General features: G+C 34.6%; 1 protein-coding gene and 1 long non-coding RNA gene across 14 annotated transcripts in view; both read left to right on the top strand.

Annotated features, from left to right (window-relative positions):
- LOC115219086 overlaps nt 1-10,902 on the top strand; it is a 295,969-nt gene extending 285,067 nt beyond the window's left edge. For all 13 annotated transcript variants that reach the window (XM_036505970.1, XM_036506016.1, XM_036506012.1 and 10 more), the window contains 2 exons: nt 5,852-6,129; nt 10,230-10,902. In XM_036505970.1, coding sequence (XP_036361863.1) covers nt 5,852-6,118 — 267 coding nt within the window. In that variant the 3' untranslated portion in view covers nt 6,119-6,129; nt 10,230-10,902. The remainder of the gene's footprint in view (nt 1-5,851; nt 6,130-10,229) is intronic.
- A 1,095-nt stretch (nt 10,903-11,997) lies between these two features.
- LOC118764867 lies at nt 11,998-14,651 on the top strand. Its single transcript, XR_005000690.1, has 2 exons — nt 11,998-13,220; nt 13,390-14,651. It is a non-coding gene; the product is annotated as an uncharacterized LOC118764867 (long non-coding RNA).
- Nucleotides 14,652-18,905: the final 4,254 nt, after the last annotated feature.

Here is an 18,905-nt window from a genome sequence, read left to right as displayed (position 1 = left end):
CTTCATCTCTCACATTACTCTGCAATCACTTCAACACCTGATGTGTGGTACACCATACATTTGTTCAAGCAATGTCGATTTGATGGAGAGAGCGAGCGAGCTAATATGCAACACATACTTTTGATCATTATAAACAAATCATCTGTGCAAGTTGTTCTGTAAGATACTGCCATACATACATGTGAGTAAAATTGAGTTGATGTAAACTGATCAGATATATCCACTTTTTCAGTTCTATTAGTGGAGTTCACTCAAATTTTTAACTAGGTCTCAAGTTTGAAGATAACCCTTAAGACCTGCTAAAAAAAATGTCATTCCTCTTCACTCAGAAGAATCACTTGAATTGTGTATAGTAACAACTACAATGGCTGTGACCTTGAGAAGAGTATTTATATATCTGAGTTTATTTTTCCAATAGCAAAACAGTAACCATATCAAAATATCTGACCTGGAATACTCTCTTATACTCTTATACTTGTTTCAGTCATTTAACTGTGGCCATGCTGGAGCACCGCTTTTAGTGGAGCAAATTGACCACAGGACTTATTCTTTGTAACCCAAGTACTTATTTTATCAGTCTCTTTTGCCAAACTGCTAAGTTATGGTGACATACACACACCACCATCGGTTGTTAAGCCATGTTTGGGGGGACAAACACAGACACACACACACACATACACACACACACATATATATATATATACATACATATATACGACGGTCTTCTTTCAGTTTCTGTCTACCAAATCCACTCACAAGGCTTTGGTTGGCTCGAGGCTATAGTAGAAAACACTTGCCCAAGGTGCCATGCAGTGAGACTGAACCCAGAGCCATGTGGCTGGTAAGCTAGCTACTTACCACACAGCAACTCCTATGCCTATAAGGTATTAAATGCATTTTTATGCACAAACATTTGTTCTGAGTGTACAGGCCTGTTTATGTATGTGTACATTTCAATCTATGATCAGTTCTCCAGTCAAGACTCATGTAAACACATCTGGTTCAGTCAACTCAATTTCCTACTTAATAAGTTTGTGAGCAGACACTCTGAGTATTCCACTGCAATATTTACCCTTAATCTAATCCTTAACTAAAATTAACTTGACACTGTGTAACCAGGTTGGACCTTTGAATTACAGGTACATTCAATGGGGTTCTATCTGGTTCCCATCAACAATGTGGTAATTGCATTTGATTTTGTGGTTAGGATATTTGGCTTATGATTGCAAAGTTGTGAGTTCAATTCCCAGTAGCATGTTGTGTTCTTGAGGAAGACACTTTATTTCACATTGTCCCACTCCACTCAGCTGGCAAAAATGAGTTATACTTGTATTTCAAAGGGTCAGCCTTGTCACACTCTTTGTCATGCTGAATCTCCCTGAGAACTACATTAAGGGTACACGTGTCCGTGGAGTGCTCAGTCACTTGCACGCTAATTTCATGAGCAGGCTGTTCCATTGATTGGATCAACTGGAACACTGACATTGTAACTGACAGAATCCCAAGCCATCAACACTGTTCCACTCACAATGCTTGAGTCCAGTTGAAGCTGTGACAGAAAATTTGTTCTAGATGCCATACACTGAGATTGAACTCAAGATCTCGCAATTGTGAACATACAATGTGTTTCTTTATTACCCACGAGGGGCTAAACATAGAGGGGACAAACAAGGACAGACAAATGAATTAAGTCGATTACATTGACCCCAGTGCATAACTGGTACTTAATTTATCGACCCCAAAAGGATGAAAGGCAAAGTCGACGTCGGCGGAATTTGAACTCAGAATGTAACGGCAGACGAAATACGGCTACGCATTTCACCCAGCGTGCTAACGTTTCTGCCAGCTCACCGCCTAATTGTGAACATACAATGTGTGCACCATATATATGTGGTGTGTGTGTGTGTGTTACTGTTGCCTTGCCTTGACTTCATGTGATAGTTATAAATGAGTGCCACTGTCATGCAAGTGGAATCCTTTGTTTCCTATTTATTTGCTATGAAAACCTGGTTGGTCATAGGTAAATATTATGTTACTTGGAAACAGAAGAGGATTGGCAACAGGAAGAGTATTCAGCCATAGAAAATTTGTGAAGACAATGATGATGAGGCTGATGATATCCCTTCTCTAAGCAGATAAATCTTTTATCCTTTTTCATCTTCTCACTCTAATTTATTCTTTGTCATCATATTCTCCACTAAGGTCATGTTGATTTGATTGAAGGAAATGTTGGTGACTTACTGGTCTAATTGGAAACAAGGCAACCTCACTGGTGCTGATGCCTTGATTAAACTAACCCAGTACATCTTGTAAAGTGGCTGTTGAGTGAGGAGAGACAACATAACTTTGAGAGGACCCTTTAGATTTGCCAAAGACTACTTTTCTAGTGCTGGTGCCACAATAAAATGCACATTGTATGCTATGTTATTTGACTGGTTTTAATAAGGGTACCCAATAGTAGAAACCAAACCAAAAGTAGAATGTACAAGAAAGGTGTAATCCTTTAACTTGTCTCAGGAGCCAGTAATTCTGCATGAGAAATAACAATGTCAGTGATGACCTGTCTAACCCATGCCATCTTAAAAAGGCAACATATATGGATGTAAATAATGACATATTTTGGCGTCCATTTGTCCATGCTAGCTTGGGTTGGATGGTTCGACAAAGGTTGGTATCCTGAGGGGCTGCACCACACTCCAGTCGAATTTGGTATGGCTTCTATGGCTGGATGCCTTTTCTAATGCCAACCACTCCAAGATTGTAATGGGTGCTTTTACATACCACTGGCATAGGTGCTAGTTGCTGGTGATTTCACTTGGCTTGATAGATCTTCTTTCTCAAGAACAGCATATTGCCAAAGGTTTTGGTCACTTGTCATTGCCTCTGTGAGGCCCAGCACTCAAAAGGTGTTTTTTTATGTTCCACCAGCATGGTTACTAGTTATACACCACTGGCATCAGCCACATTGCCTCCATGAAACCCAACACTCAAACGGTACTTTTTATGTGCCAGTTATGTGACACCAACAATGGCCATAACTATGATTTTACTTGGCTTGATGGGTTTTCTCAAGCACAGCATATCGTCAAAGGTCTTGGTCATTAGTCATTGCCTCTGTGAGGCCCAACAGTTGAAGATCATGCTTCACCACTTTACCCCATGTTTTCCTGGGTCTCCTTCTTCCACAGCTTCCTTCCACTGGTAGAGATTGGCACTTCTTCACACAGCTGTCCACATCCATATGCATGACATGACCATACCAGTGCAATCATCTCTCTTGATGATATATATATTCTTGATAGTTTCTGTTACCTGGGTAACCAAGTTTAGTAGCTGGGGTGGATGCTCTGAGAGTGTAACTGCTAGAATAAAAATTGTCTTGCCAAAGTTCATAGAGCACCTAGCTCTGCTGGTGACAAAGGGCCTCTTGCTCAGAGTAAAAGGTAGACTGTATGATGCATGTGTGCGAACAGCCATGCTACACGGCAGTGAAACATGGGTTGTGACTGCTGAAGACATATGTAAGCTTGCAAGAAATGAAGCCAGTATACTTTGTGGTTGTGTAATAACAGTGTGCATACATGACAGAGTGTAAGTGCCCTGAGAGAAAAGTTGGACGTAAGAAGCATCTGATGTGGTGCACAAGAGAGATGACTGTGCTGGTATGGTCATGTGTTGTGTATAGATGAGGACAGCTGTGTGGAAAAGTGTCACATCCCAGCAGTAGAGAGAACCTGTGAAAGAGGTAGACCCAGGAAAACCTGGGATGAGGTGGTGCGGCACAACCTCCAAATGTTGGGTCTCACGGAAACGATGAGTGACTGTGACCTTTGGAGATATGCTACGCTGGAAAAGACCTGGCAAGCCAAGTGAGACCGTAACCGTGGACTGTGCCAGTGCAGCATAACCGGCCCATTTAAAAGTACCCTTCAATCACTGGGCAATAAACTGTTGAGGCAAGTGCAGTCATAGTCATAGCCAATCCCAATACTTGACTGGCACCCATGCTAGTAGCATGTAAAAGCACCATTCGAGTATGGTCGATGCCAGTGCTGCTTTACTGGTCCTGGCATGTAAAAAGCATCATTCAGGCGTGATCATTCCCACTGTCGCTAGACTGGCTACTGTGCCAATGGCATGTAAAAAGCACCATTTGAGCGTAGTCATTTCCAGTTCTGCCTGACTGGCTCTCATGTGAGTGGCTCATAAAAAGCAACATTTGAGTGTGGTTGATGCCAGTACTGCCTGACTGGCCCTCATGCCAGTGGCACGTAAAAAGCACCCACTTCACTCTCAGAGTGGTTGATGTTAGGAAGGGCATCTAGCTGTAGAAACCTTGCCAGATCAGATTGGAGCCTGGTACAGCCTTCTGGTTTGGCAGTCCTCAGTCAAATCATCCAACTAATGCCAGCATGGAAAGCAGACGTTAAATGATGATGATGATGATTTCTGTCTCTTACTATCTCTCATCTTCATTTAACATGTACTTTCCATGCTGGGATGGGGTGGAGGGTTTGACTGAGGACTGGCAAACCAGGAGGCTGTGCCAGGCTCCAGTCTGATCTAGCAAGGTTTCTACAGCTGGATGCCCTTCCTAACACCAACCACTCTGAGAGTGTTGTGGGTGCTTTTTACGTGCCACTGGTATGGGGTCTAGTCAGGTGGAACTGGCATAGACCATGCTCAAATGTGGCTCTTTATGTGCCACCAGCATGGAAGCCATATATATCTATGTGTGTGTATATATATATATATATATATATCAATATATAACCGCATGTTTATCATTGGCGATTTTCTTTCTCCGTCTTCCCTTCCTTGGACCTTTCCTTTTCCTATGTTTCTGACGAAGTGCTCTGCTTGAAACATTAAATCCTCCTTCTTTCTTTCCTTTCCTGAGCATCCAATAACACTATACTTGTTCCACGTCCTTGCGTTGTTGTGTTTTCTCTTTGTTCATGTTTCTCTTTCTTCCCTCAGGATGGGTAAGCAAACCTTTTTTCTGTTTTAGCAGCACACCCGTTTCTGTCCTCATTTTCTCTCTCTCTCTCTCTCTGGCTGTAACCATGTACAGTTATAGTCTTCCTTGGTGGGCCAGAGAACCTTGTATAACTCATTGTATGGTTCGGTATGGTTTATATGGCTGGTTTCCCTTCCTTTCACCAACTACTTCCTTGAGTGTATTAGGTGCATGCACTGTTTTATGGTACCAACACTAGAGAGGTCATCATCACCTTGCAACCCAATGTTTTTGATCATTCACCAACTACCATACTGAGTGTCTTGAATTTTATAGTGGCACCAACACTAGTTGAGTTGCCCTGTAGACTCTACAATTAAAAACTCATTATAATATGTTTGTTCAGTCAGGTCTACATGGCTGAGCAGGTGAATAGAAGAGTGTGTGAGAGAGAGAGAGAGGAAGGGAGGGAGAGAGAGAAAGAGCGCAATCACAGAAGAACTAGGATGGGTAGGTGAAGTGAACATGTGTGTGATGCTAGAATCAGAGTGATTGAGATGAGAGATATTAATGAATAGTAAATAGAGGTAGTGGAATAGTGAGAGTGAGTGAATGATGGTTATCAATAATGTGATGGGAGTGAAGGAGTGATATATGGAAGTATAGGAAGGGTAATGTTAGATTGTTCGGAGTACATGTCTAGCTGATATCCTCCTTTTTACATATGTCTAGTGATTGGCAAGAGAGTTTGAAGGATATGGATAAAAGAGGTTGAGGGTTGTTTATGTCCAGTGAAATACCTATAAAGTTGAGGCCTTTAACCTATGTAAAAAATTCTTCATTAAATTCTAATATTCCATTTGTAATTCTATAATTTCTTTGCAATTGCAGAACAGTGACGACCAACTGCTTACTGTGTCTCCTCCGAGTGAGCGTCTGTCCACTGCAAGCTTTGATATGGCCCCTTACTCACCAGAAATGTCACACATCAAAGATTGCCCAACAGAGATTCCAGAACCAGCTCCACCAGAAACGCCAGCAGGAGAATTTTCTCCTACCACTATCAGTAGCAACACAGTGACAGAAAGCACAACAGTGGCAGATTCATTACACGCTGCTTCCAGTTCAAGTCAGGAAACCAAAACGACCAACACATGACCACTATCAAGGTTTGATTCTGTTTCTATTCTGTCCATTTTTTGGTAATGTTTTTTTGAAACAATGAAAGGTGAAAATCTTTCATTAATATTTATTGTTAGATGATTTTGATATATGAGCCAGAAAATATTTTAACATAGGCGTAGGAGTGGCTCTGTGGTAAGTAGCTTGCTTACGAACCACATGGTTCTGGGTTCAGTCCCATTGTGTGGCACCTTGGGCAAGCATCTTCTACTATAACCTCGGGCCGACCAAAGCCTTGTGAGTGGATTTGGTAGACAGAAACTGAAAGAAGCCCGTTGTATATATGTATATGTGTGTGTGTGTGTGTGTGTTTTTGTGTCAGTGTTTGTTCCCACCCAGCATCGCTTGACAACCGATGCTGGTGTGTTTACCTCCCCGTAACTTAGCGGTTCGGCAAAAGAGACAAATACAGTAAGTACTAGGCTTACAAAGAATAAGTCCTGGGGTTGATTTGCTCAACTAAAAAGGCGGTGCTCCAGCATGGCCACAGTCAAATGACTGAAACAAGTAAAAGAGTATAGTAGAAAACCTTTACCTTTTCAGTTAACATTTTTAACATGAACTGATGAATCATCTGTTCTCTGGTTGCTCAAGATACTAAAAATAGTAACAAAGTCTTCTTCCAGTTACACGCTACCAGGTTAAAAAAATGGACATAGACTATTGCAGTCCTGGATACACAATGGCTAAAAATATAAAGGATAAGACAATTATAGCTGGAACCCCATTAATCATAGGTGTGTGTGAGAGGGCTAATCAAATGTAGGTTCGAAAGATAGGGTAGCTAAACCATACAAACAGCAGAATTTTTAAATACACAAGAATTTCTTAACATTTTTAATCTTTCAAAATTTATTTACTTAAAGTTTATTTATTTAGTTAAAAGCTCAGTTAGCTAGCTGCAAAACAATCAATTTAAAAGTTGAGTATTCTACTCACAGTATTGTTTGGTTGAGATATCAAACTGTCCAATACCCCTATGTCTAGACGTATGTGGATTTGTATGCTGAATCGGTCACTTCTGCTAAATTGTCACGAATGTTTATTATATTTGTGACACAAAGAATTGAAGAGTTAGTTGATGGGATGCAAAACAGTCAACTAAGCAATTCACTGTTCCTCTTCAACACCAGTGAATTATCTCTGGGTTTGAGAAACTAAACTCTATATAATAGACTAATCCAACTAGATCTCTGTAGTAACTACAAGGTTGGAACAACTCACTGCTGTAATGATTTAATATCTTTCAGAGGTGATTTGTGATTCAACTGGGGAAGGCACCAGTTGTAACTGGTATCCTTATCACAAATAATATTTATCCTATCAATTCTTAGATACAGGAAATAAGCACTGAACCAATTGTGGTTCTTATTATTGCTTAGCTTAAGTCAACCCTTATCAAGCAGAACTATGATCAAAGATGTTCCATTTTTGGCCATCCTATCTTTTTTTTCTCAGAGTATCTAAAGCCACATTATCCAATATATCAATCCTGTTTTTTTAGGCAGTATATTGTGATATGAAAGAGATTTAGTACTGTTATCCTGGCCCAGTTGATCATGAAGGTGTGCATCAAAGAATGTTCTCACCACCTTTTTCATATTCCCAGTACCTTTCCCTTGCTTCTAAAACTGCAGTTTATTTATAAATTTGAAGTCAAAGATATTGCCTTGAATGAAAGGAGACAGTGTAAAAGAGTGACTATGGTTTCATTTTGTAAAGTACAAAGCTAACCTCATTAATGCTGGTGCCATGTTAAATGCACTGAGTACTCTTTACAAAGTAAGTGGTTGATAAATGAGAAGGGACAACAGAGGGGTTGAACAGAGTCTTTAGTTTTCTTTAACACATGGCAACATCTCAAATGCTCATGCTACAATAAAATGCACCCTATACAATTTTGGAAAGTGGTTAGAGTTAGGTAGGGTGTCCAACACGTGAAATCATGTCAAAAAATGGAATGTGTGAGCAAAACATAGTCGTCTGACCCATCCAGAAGGGCAGTAACTGTTAATAAGAATGGAGTCAGACCATGTCAACTCATCCAACCCATGCCAGCATAGAAAGTTGATGTAAAATGATAATAATGACGATGGCTATATATCAAAAATATAGATTTGTATACAAGATTTGCATATACAGTGTATTTAGACTCAATTTGATAGCTTGCATAAAAGGAAAAGAAAACACAATACCTTGTCCAAAATTGAAAATATTTTTAAAAGCAATCTTAAAAATATCAACTAGATTATGACTGGGCTATAATAGTTTAGTCAAAGTAGTGATTTTCTGTGTGAAATCCACTAACAGATGAACATGTCCCTTAACTGGTGAACATTTTTGAAACTGCAGTGATAAATTTCTGCACAACACACCATGACACTTTGTTTACTATGTAAGTTGTCTTACAGAAGCAACAAATATACATAGGAATCTGTGGTGAAAGATCTCAAATTTTACTGAACCAGGAACCTTTTCTATTACTTGAGACTCATCTACATCGCCATAGACATTATTCTATCAATAATCCTATCCCTGCTGCTAAATGATCTCTTGTTTTCAACCAATATCCACTGACTCACTCTTGCTCTCTCAATACCCTGATTTTTTCACTCCCTTATCAGTATTACAGTGTGTCTTATCAACATCCCAGTTCTGTACTCACCCTATTAATACCTACTTCCCATCTCTGCTGCCCCCCCCCCCCCTTGTGCTTTTTTTAATCTAACCATTCAGATAGCAAGCCTCTAAATTTTCAGTTAAATTGCTTGCAATAGTATCCAATGCCCTATGAATAGTTAAATTGCTTGCAATAGTACCATGCCTTATGAAATAATGTTTCAAAAAAAAAAAAAAATCTTGCTCATTCAGTGGTTGGCCTCAAGGTAGCAACAACAGTGAGAAAAAGAAATACCTGTGTTAGTCACCTAGTGTAAATTTACCTTCTTTAGAGGTACAGCCCAACATCTGAAGTTAACATCCTAAGAATACACGACACCATGTAATCAGTAGTCCAAAATGTTAACCCGACTATATTTGTTCCTTGGTGAGAATGGAAAGCAAAGTTACTCACACAAAGACAAATGTAATAGCATAGAAAAAAATAAAGAAAAAGTAACACTGAAGGAAACTGAATTAAGCCCACAAGTTGTAAGCTATTCATTTTCTCATACTGTTGTTGCATAAAGATAAAAGGAAGTTTGCAAAATGTAAATGATATTGTTAGATGGGGTAAGTTTATCACTTTACTGGTACAGAAAACATATATGCTGTTGGGTTCACATGTCTGAATAATGTAGTTCAATTATTTGATGATGTGTTTTCACAACAGCTTTTGTATTGTGTTACAAAGAAATACATTAAATGTGTGAATATGTTACAATTGATTTTTTTTCATATATAATTGTAAGAGCTGGTGAGTGCTAGTATAATAAATTTTGAACTAATATATTATTGTAAGGTTAGTGTGAACATATACTGTGATTAAAATTAGCATTTAATTAAAGAAAAACTATTACTGAGTTTAATAAATAAGAGATGTCATCCATGTAAAAAAGCAATGGTTAAGTTATTGTAAATGTATTTAAAGAAGTAGTCATCGACAGTGTCATTAAAAATATTTATACTGTGAGAAAAAGTCAACATTAATTCAATGACTAATATTTTAAATATCATGGTAAGTAAGGGAGGCAACTGTGAATATGCTTCAATCCTATTAGGCATCCTCTGCAAAATAGACGTCACTGTATTTATATTACAATATTTTGTATTTATTATAATATTTTATTTTGATCTATTGGATATAAAAATGAAGTCTTTCCGTATTTGCTGAAAAAATATTGAACCAAAATTATATGAGATTTGATGCATATACATCTACGCAAACTGGCTTTCTTACCTAGTTAAAAGAAATCAATATAGTTGTTGTTTGTCCTGAGTCTTGTCCTTATTTAGTTGACCGATAAGTGAGATAAGTAAAAAAGATAGAACTTAAAATATTTAAACTTAATTTTGTGTCATTTATATTTTTGTAAATTAAAAAATAAAACAACTAATTAATGCTGCATTCCTTTCTTTTCACTTACAGCTTTCTTCTCTTTAGTGACGAGTCAGTGAAGGGAATACAAAGTCAGTTATGACCAGCAGAAAACATACAGCGTTATCACAACATAATTGGTACTTCTCCCTGTATTTCTCTGCAGGGGGTTTCATGTTCATGTAAAAACTGCAGTTAAGTTTGTATGAATTTCATCAATTGTTCATGTCTTCCTTCTTGTACTGTATTCTCTTAAAAAACTCCTTCAATGTTGTCCCCTGTAATCTGCCTAATGTAATCAGTTAGCCCTTCCCCCAACTCCTTGATAATTAATTAATCAATTTATTAACTTAACTTAACTACCTTTATCTATTGACTTCTTTCAAATATTTATATTCTTACTTTTCCTTCTCTCACATATGATCCAGGATTTTTGAGACTTACCAAAATGTTTTTTTGTTTTTTTTTTTGACATACTCATTAGTAAATATATAAAACCTCACACAAATACACACACATGTGCATGCACAGTGTGAAAACTTACGTTTAAAATAAAACAAAAAATGCAAAGAACCCGACCCAACTTGACATCAGCAGCAACAACAACAACAAAATCAAAGAACAAAACATTTGAATGAATGAATAAAATAGATCTCATCCATGTGTTGTTAGAAATGCTAGAAATTGTACAGAGAGCCTTCCTTTCTCAAAATGATAAAAAAAAAAGGAAAAAGAAAAAAAAAAGGAAGGCCAACATTACTGTGTTGTGTTAATGGCTGCAATTTGTAGCCTGATGATACAAATTGACTTGAATAACTACTGTTTGTTTTTCAGTGGTGTTGTTTCTTTGTTATTATTGTTGTCGTTCTTTCTCTTCTTTTTTTTTCTTGTAGTTGTTTGTTTCTTGTCCATCATGAAAGCACACACTCATTAGTACAAAAAGTGCCGGCAGATGACTAGCCATAAGAAAATTTTACAAAGCGTTTACAGCTTGTATAGATGTGTATGTTTTGGCAGCCCACATATACATACATATATATATATATATATATCTCAAAATGTGACCGTGTGTGTACCGTTGGCGATTATTTTTTCCTCCGTCTTCCCTTCTTTGGATCTTTCCTTTTCCTATGTTTCTGACGAAGAGCTCCGCTCGAAACATAAAACCCTCCTTCTTCCCTTCCTTCCTGAGCGTCCAATAATACTATATTTGTTCCACATCCTTCGCGTTGTTGTGTTTTCTCTTTGTGTTTTCATGTTTGGATTAACTATATATATATATGAATGGACAAATGTAAGAAAGAGGCACTCAACGTATTTAGTAAAAATTACATTTATTATTATTGAAAACAGTTCGATTCAACCCCATGCAACAGAAAGATATGTAGGTTTCTTACTGGAACATAGCTTATTGGGCTTAGGTGACCAATGGACTAGGTTCTTGTGAGGAGCCTACGAAAATCTGTGTTACACAGAACTGAATCAAACTGCTTTAATAATAATAATAATAATAATAATAATAATCAGAAGAAAGGGAGTGATGGAGAGGTTTGTTAAAATAAGTCTTGTATAATTTACAGGTCTTTTTATTTAAAGTTGTGAGTAACTATCAGAATCATTGCTAAAAGAAATTATCACCACACTAAGAATTAGGTTATTTAATAATGAAACCAAAAACACAAACATTACAATAACATGCAGGCCTATTATTATTTTTTTATTTACTGTTCTACTGCTGTTTTCTTTTAAGCCTCCTCTTTTTTTTTATTATTTTCTACTATTATTGATTTAAATTGTTGTAATAGTTTGGTAAAATTAATTAAAAAATTTTCTCTATCAGAGAAAAGCAATTTTCATTACTTAAAAAGACTTTTACAGGGAGATAATTCTTTTGATAAGTTATCTCCCCTGTTAACTTATTTTTTTTCCATTTTCATGAAATGCAATTTCTTTAACATTTTAAAACAAACTTCTTCAGTAATACACACATCTAAATATCATCTGAATTGTCAAACTGATTTTTAAAGATTTCCTTGATATGGTTAATAAAAAAATTGCATTTCAAATGCATAGAAAACTAACAAGGTAAATGAAAATAAAATAAAAAGGAAAGTAAGTGTTTCTTTATGGATCATGAGGACCTACATAAAACGTACAAAAGAGATTGGTATAAAACATGTCTTTCCTGTGGGCAGTAAAGAAACAACATCAAAAACCAAGTAGTAGTAGTAATAATGATAATAATAATAATGATAATAATAATAATGGTTTCAAATTTTGGCCCATGGCCAGCACTATTAATGGGTGGGGGTTAGTCGATTGCAGCAGCCCTAGTACTTTACTGGTGTCTATTTTTATAGAGCCCAAAAGGGTGAAAGGCACAGTTGACCTTGGCAGAATTTGAACTCAGAACATAACAAGTCAGAAGAAATATGACTAGGCATACCTCTAGGCATTTTGTATGACATGCGAATGATTCTGCCAGGTCACAGCCATAACAATAATACTAATAGTGATAATAATAATAATAAGAATGCTACAGACACCTGGTCTCAAATTTTGGGGAATAGACTAATCAGTTATAGTGACCTAGTTACTATATTTTATTGCCTCCTTGAAGGGTTAAAGGAAAACATGAATATTAAATAGAATGAAAGAAAACTACATAGAAAACCTTCTTTGCTATATGAAAATAAAAAAAACCAAAGGGAGTAAAATAAAAATGTCATCAGTATCTCTCAGAATTTTTATTGTGTTTTTGGGTTTTTTGTATATAATTTCAGTTTTTGTTTGATAATAATTGGTGATAGTTAAGTTTTGTTTTGATAGTTATATATAGCTTTAAACAAAGGCATTGCTATAATGTACATATTTTACCAAACCCAAATCTTTGTTTTTCTCCATCACACTGTGTGTGTGTGTATGTGTGTGTGTGTATGTATGTATGTACAAGGGTAGCCATCGCATCAATATATGCTGTTATTACATTTAAAAATTTTTATGTTTGTTAGCAACTGTCTTTCACTATTTGTAATTGTATGAGTGTATGTGTATGTATATGGAAAGTGTATGAGTGTATATGTATATGGAAAGAAAAAAAAACAATAAGGAAAAATTAAAGAGAAAGAATGAAAACATTAATAACAAAGAAATAACACCATTGACAACAAATGATATTTATTCTAGTCAGTTTTAATGTATGTATGTATAGATGTACAGATGTATTTGTATGTATGGATATATGTATATGTATGTACGTATATGTTACTTTTCCCAAACATGAAACATTGGGTTAAGTGTTCTCATTTCAAAATACAACTTCTCATGCCCACTTATTAAACAAATTTGTATTTTATATGTTTCTTCTTCACATATTGGTGGGTGTTAGGTGTTAAAGATCCTTACTTTAAAACCTGTATCATCCTAGTGTAGAGTGAAATAGGTAACACATAAATGTTTGACATGTTTAGCGTTTGTTTCAGTCTGATGGCACTAAGTATTCATGAAAGAAAATTGATTTTTATTTTTTTATATATTTATTTTTCACCCCTATTGTTTATTTATAGAATAAAAATGTCTATATGTTGTTATGAATAGGAGAGTTTGTGGAATATCTGATAAATCCATTTGCTGTGAGGATTGGAAAGACTAACAATTTGGGTTCCTATCCTTTCATGTCTTCTACTACTCTTTCCTGAAGAGCAAGAGTCTGAAACATCTGACAAAATACTAACAGCAGCTGAATTTTATTAAAATTCAATGAACTCTCTTTTTTGGTTTATCGTTGCCATCACAGATCCAGATCATTCAGATTCCAAGCTTTATCCTACATGTTGGATAAGGATAAAGTTTTGCAACTGCTTGTTTGTAGGCGGTTGTGACCTCGAAAATCCACAGCAGGCATTATGTTGTGTTTCTGGATAGAACACTTACTTTATAATGCCCCATTTCTCCTAGCAACTAGGAATATGGGCCAGAATTTGACCTCCAATAGACTAATGCCCTAACCAGGCATTGATTTGTGTGTCATCTGATTTATGCTATAAAACTAGAGATAATTTCCAACCCATAAAAAACACTGTTTGGGTTTAGGAAACATATTTATAATCAAAATCTGTTTTTAGTCTTCTTAATTATTTCTTAATTAATTATTAACCATATTCTGTAGGTGACAGTATTTTCTTCAAATCAGTATTTGTTACACACTTGTATGTTAATCATTGAAATTACATCATATTTCTGTGTTGTTATAACTACATATTGTCATATCTGTTTGTCTTATTTATTCTGATTTTATCATTATTTATTGAAAAAAACCCAGAAATTTTGTATCCAAAAGTGTTGATATTGCATTATTGTTCTTGAAACACGTTTAAAATAGTTGAGTAATAAAGTTTGGCAGAAAATTTTCAACTGAAGAGTTAGGCTGTTCTATCTCCTCTTTATTCAAAGTAAAACATATATCTCTGCACACTGTTCTGTTTTCTTTTTTTTTCTCTCTTTTTTCTCTTGAAGTACTTTTTCTTGAAGTAAAACAATTGTAAAATAACTTTCAACTTCATTTCACCAATTTGAAAAAAAATATATAACAAAACCAAAAAAAAAAGAAGAAAAAAATGGAATTAATTTTTAGAGTAAAAGTGTTTTCTTGGTAATATTTAGCTAAATTTTATTTTTATACTTCTTTCTATTTATCTATTAATTTAGTATTTAGCTATTAACTACATAATTACTTTGAATTATATCTTGTTCTTTCTTCATATTTCCTTCAACAGATAAAAATATAATAATGATAATAATAACAAAGTAGAAAAATAATACATACATACATATCAAATTTTGATTTGGTAAATTTCAGTTAAAAATAAAGAAGGGAATTCTTGGAAATTGTTTCACATCAATGTGAATGGTTTAATTTAATATTTGTCACTCTCAGTTCTGGGTTCAAATTCTGCCAACTTTGAATTTACTTTTGATAGCTACTTCTGTGAGGTCAACTAAATACATTCTGATAGACTGAGTGAAATAGTTGACTGTACAGTGCTTCTCTACAGAAATATTGGCCTTGTGCCTTATCAAAAGTTATTCATTTCTAAAACATAAATGTCCATGCTATCTGCAGAAACACATTAATTAATAAGAGTTATTTTTATTTTGATTCAAATATTTCTGACAAAATTACAGAAAAACTCTAAAAATAATTGTCTTAATATTTATAATTATGGGGATTAAAGCAATATATTTTAGTCATTTTAACTATCCCAGACAACTTCTTAGGCTATTTTTTCTTCTTTTCTATAAATTATTCTGAAAAGTTTGTTTACCAAAATGGAAATTCTACATAATTCTTTTTCTTTTTTAAATCATCAGTGATCTTTGAGAAAATGAAAATATTATTCCTGGCAATGAAATATTGCAGTTAGTTGGGGATTTTAATGGTTCTTCTTTTCCTTCTCACAAACTTCTTTTTATCTTTTAGCAAAGAAATATATATAACACTGGAAATTATTCATCCATATTTCATAATTCTTTTTTTCATGTACATATACACAAACACTCACACACACACGTACACACATCTAGCATTGATTTAACATATTTACTGGAATGTACAATATGTTGACAACACACACATTCACAGAAAACAAAACAAAATGAAAACTAAAAACATTTCCATTCAGATTTGTGAGGATTGAAAATTAACAACACTAAAAAGAATATACAACCAAATTTGTCTTTCAATTGTTCCTTTATACAATTGTTTTTTGTTTTTTGATTTCCTTTTTTATTTTTTTATTTTTTTGCCCCCATAGAAAAGACATGCTTTCCAGAATATGAAAGAATACCTGTTTTAGCCTCCCATGTTTTTAGCTGTTTGGAGAGTATACCATCAAATACTTCTTGGAAGTGAAGTATAAAATATTCTGTTCTGTTATATATATATATATATATATATGTAGACATATCAAACATTGGTGAAGTTAAATATGTTGTTATGTCTTGTAAGTCAGTCACTGAATTGGAAAGCTTTATCTTCAACTTGATGTTTATTAACTTGACCTTAACCAAATGTATCACGATCTAGAACAGTCATATGTAATCTTGGCCTGCCTGTCTCTCTGAATGGCATACCTAAATGAAAAATTACTGCAAATATTGTAGCAGTGCAGTCTTCTTGATGATGAGCCTTGCAGCCAGCTTCTTGAATAAAGGTTGCCCATGCTTGATCTAGAAGCAACGGTTTCTTTAGTTTTTATAGTGATTAATTTATTCAGGAGGTGTAAGAATTTTACTCTTGCTGTCCCCACTTTTTTTTTTTAAGGGTGGAAGGGTAGAAAAATGTTGCTTTCTACTTTATTTCATTTTCTTTTTTTTTTTCAACCAAGTGCTGATTGTCGGCCCTTGTGGCCTTGCTTTCAATGATGACCACATGCTGTGCAAAATAACAAAACAAAACAAAAAAAAAGAAGAAAAAATCACAAATAACAAGGCAAATGAAATGAAAGATGTTTGGTAAAATGCTGTTGATGCTATGTCATTTTTTAAAGATGACTTTCTGCGACTTAATAAAATAATTAACCGTATTATATAAAATATTGTTTTAAGATGTAATGACTTTTAGATCAGATGTTTCTCTGCTTTGTGATTATATATATGTATATATATATATATTATATTTAAATGTCTAAAGCCAGAGGCAGCTCAAAGAACTGTAGGATCTAATTGGAAAATATTTTGCTGGCTCTTCTTTAGAGCACTAACCCAATTGAGGTTCTTAGATTGGAAATCTAGGTTAATATGAAAGCTACCAAGAGGATCCATGCTAAATTTTATTCCTATTTTGCATATGCAAAACTGTATAGAAGTGAAGGAGAAATTGTGTTGAATGATCCGTTGAAAGGTGCATTTCATAAAACCTAGTAAGTGTAGGCCTTTATAGGCATTGATTTGTCCAATCATCCTAAAGCTGACCCTGACTGAACCCATATAGCGTTGTTCTATAGGTCTACTTTATAGTTTTAAAACATATATACATTTGTTTATGGAGCAGCTATCTATAAATAATAATAATAATAATTAATAATTAATAATGATAATAATAATGATAATAATAAGTTTGGACACAAACTGAAAATGTTTTCTTCCTAAAAGGCTGACAGTGATATCATCTTATCAGTTCTTGATTTATAAAAAAAAAACAGTATTTTCTGTAAATAGTTATTTACATATAACTCAATCTATTTTAAAATATCAATAGAAGCATCTGTATATAAATTAAAATAAAAAAAAATAAAATAAAAACAAACTCCAGCTAAAATTAGAATCTAGATACAAGCTTTTTTTGGTGGCAAATATATTTTTGCAATGCTGTGTGTTTTGAGCTGTAGCAGCGGGCTTCAAGTGGCACATTTTGTCCTGAAATGAAGTTGTGTGATCAATGATCTACAAAAGTATTTTGTTCAATTGAACGCCGTAGTGACTTGTTGATATCTGAGAAACTCATTGATAATATACAACTGGGTAATGAAGGATATTTGTTCATATATATGTATGTATGTATATATATGTATGTATATATGTAGGTAGGTAGGTAGATAGATACTGATACAAGTAGTCTCAAGATTAGACTCACAAATACACATAACAACACTTGGTGTGCATCAAGCATGAGACATTAATCCGCAGCTTGTCCAAATACAAACACTCACACACAAGTGCTCACATATACTACAATAGTCTTACACACACACACATACTATCATGTACAAGTACACATATTTCTTCCATGTAAAATATCGATCTACAAAATGATATATTTCTGCTACGTTCTAATCTTCAGCTTGTGTATATAAAGCGTCTGTCTAACTTGACTTCTATGTAAACAACATTAACTCATATGGAAGTCAAACAATTCCATTCTGTGAGCCATAATCATCATCGTCATCATCATCATCTTCATCACCACCACCACCACTAATACCATCATCATCATCATCACTACGGATGTGGTCAGTTTACTCAGTCTGCTGATGTGAAATGCCATTGATTTTGATGAAAGGATAGATTCTTCTATAGAAAGCCGTTCCATCTTTGTATCAATGTGCAGAGATTAAAAAATAAATAAATAAAAACTGATTTTTATTGAATGATATTGATAATGATGATGGTGGTAATCGAGGAAATATTTTCCATCAAATGATTTTTTTTTGTTGTTTTTTTCTTTTTTATTTTTCTCTCTTGTTATTTTGCAACACCATATATTTAGACAATATTTTAACATTTTACACAAAGAGATTATAACTTTGTAACATAATTTTTCGAAAAAAGAAAACAAAAAAAAAAAACAAAAGAAAAATGAAAATGAAACCTTGATCTCACAACTACTACTACTACTAGTACTACTACTACTGCTGCTGCTGCTTTTTTCATAGAGCAGTGAGTGCTGTTTAGCAAGAGGTAAGCTCCTCCCTCAGCTAACCCAAGGCTGAGATCTGATACCATCTGACTGTCAGAACAAATTTTTCTCTTCACATATGTCACTAACACTAATACTCTCAGAAAACCAAAAAAAAACACATGAACATTACAATTTCCCAGTTTTCTTTTCCAAAAGACCAAAAGAAAAGAAAGATAGAAAAGTAAAAAAGAAAAGAAAAGTAAAAAAAAAAAAGATTTTAAAGCTTTGTGTCTATGTCAGAAAGTATAATTATTTCTTTGAGGTTATTT

Source organism: Octopus sinensis, linkage group LG1 (assembly GCF_006345805.1).
Source record: "Octopus sinensis linkage group LG1, ASM634580v1, whole genome shotgun sequence".
NCBI lineage: Eukaryota > Metazoa > Mollusca > Cephalopoda > Octopoda > Octopodidae > Octopus > Octopus sinensis.
The sequence above is the reverse complement of the archived record's forward strand: the minus strand, read 5'-3'. Positions and strand labels throughout refer to the sequence as shown.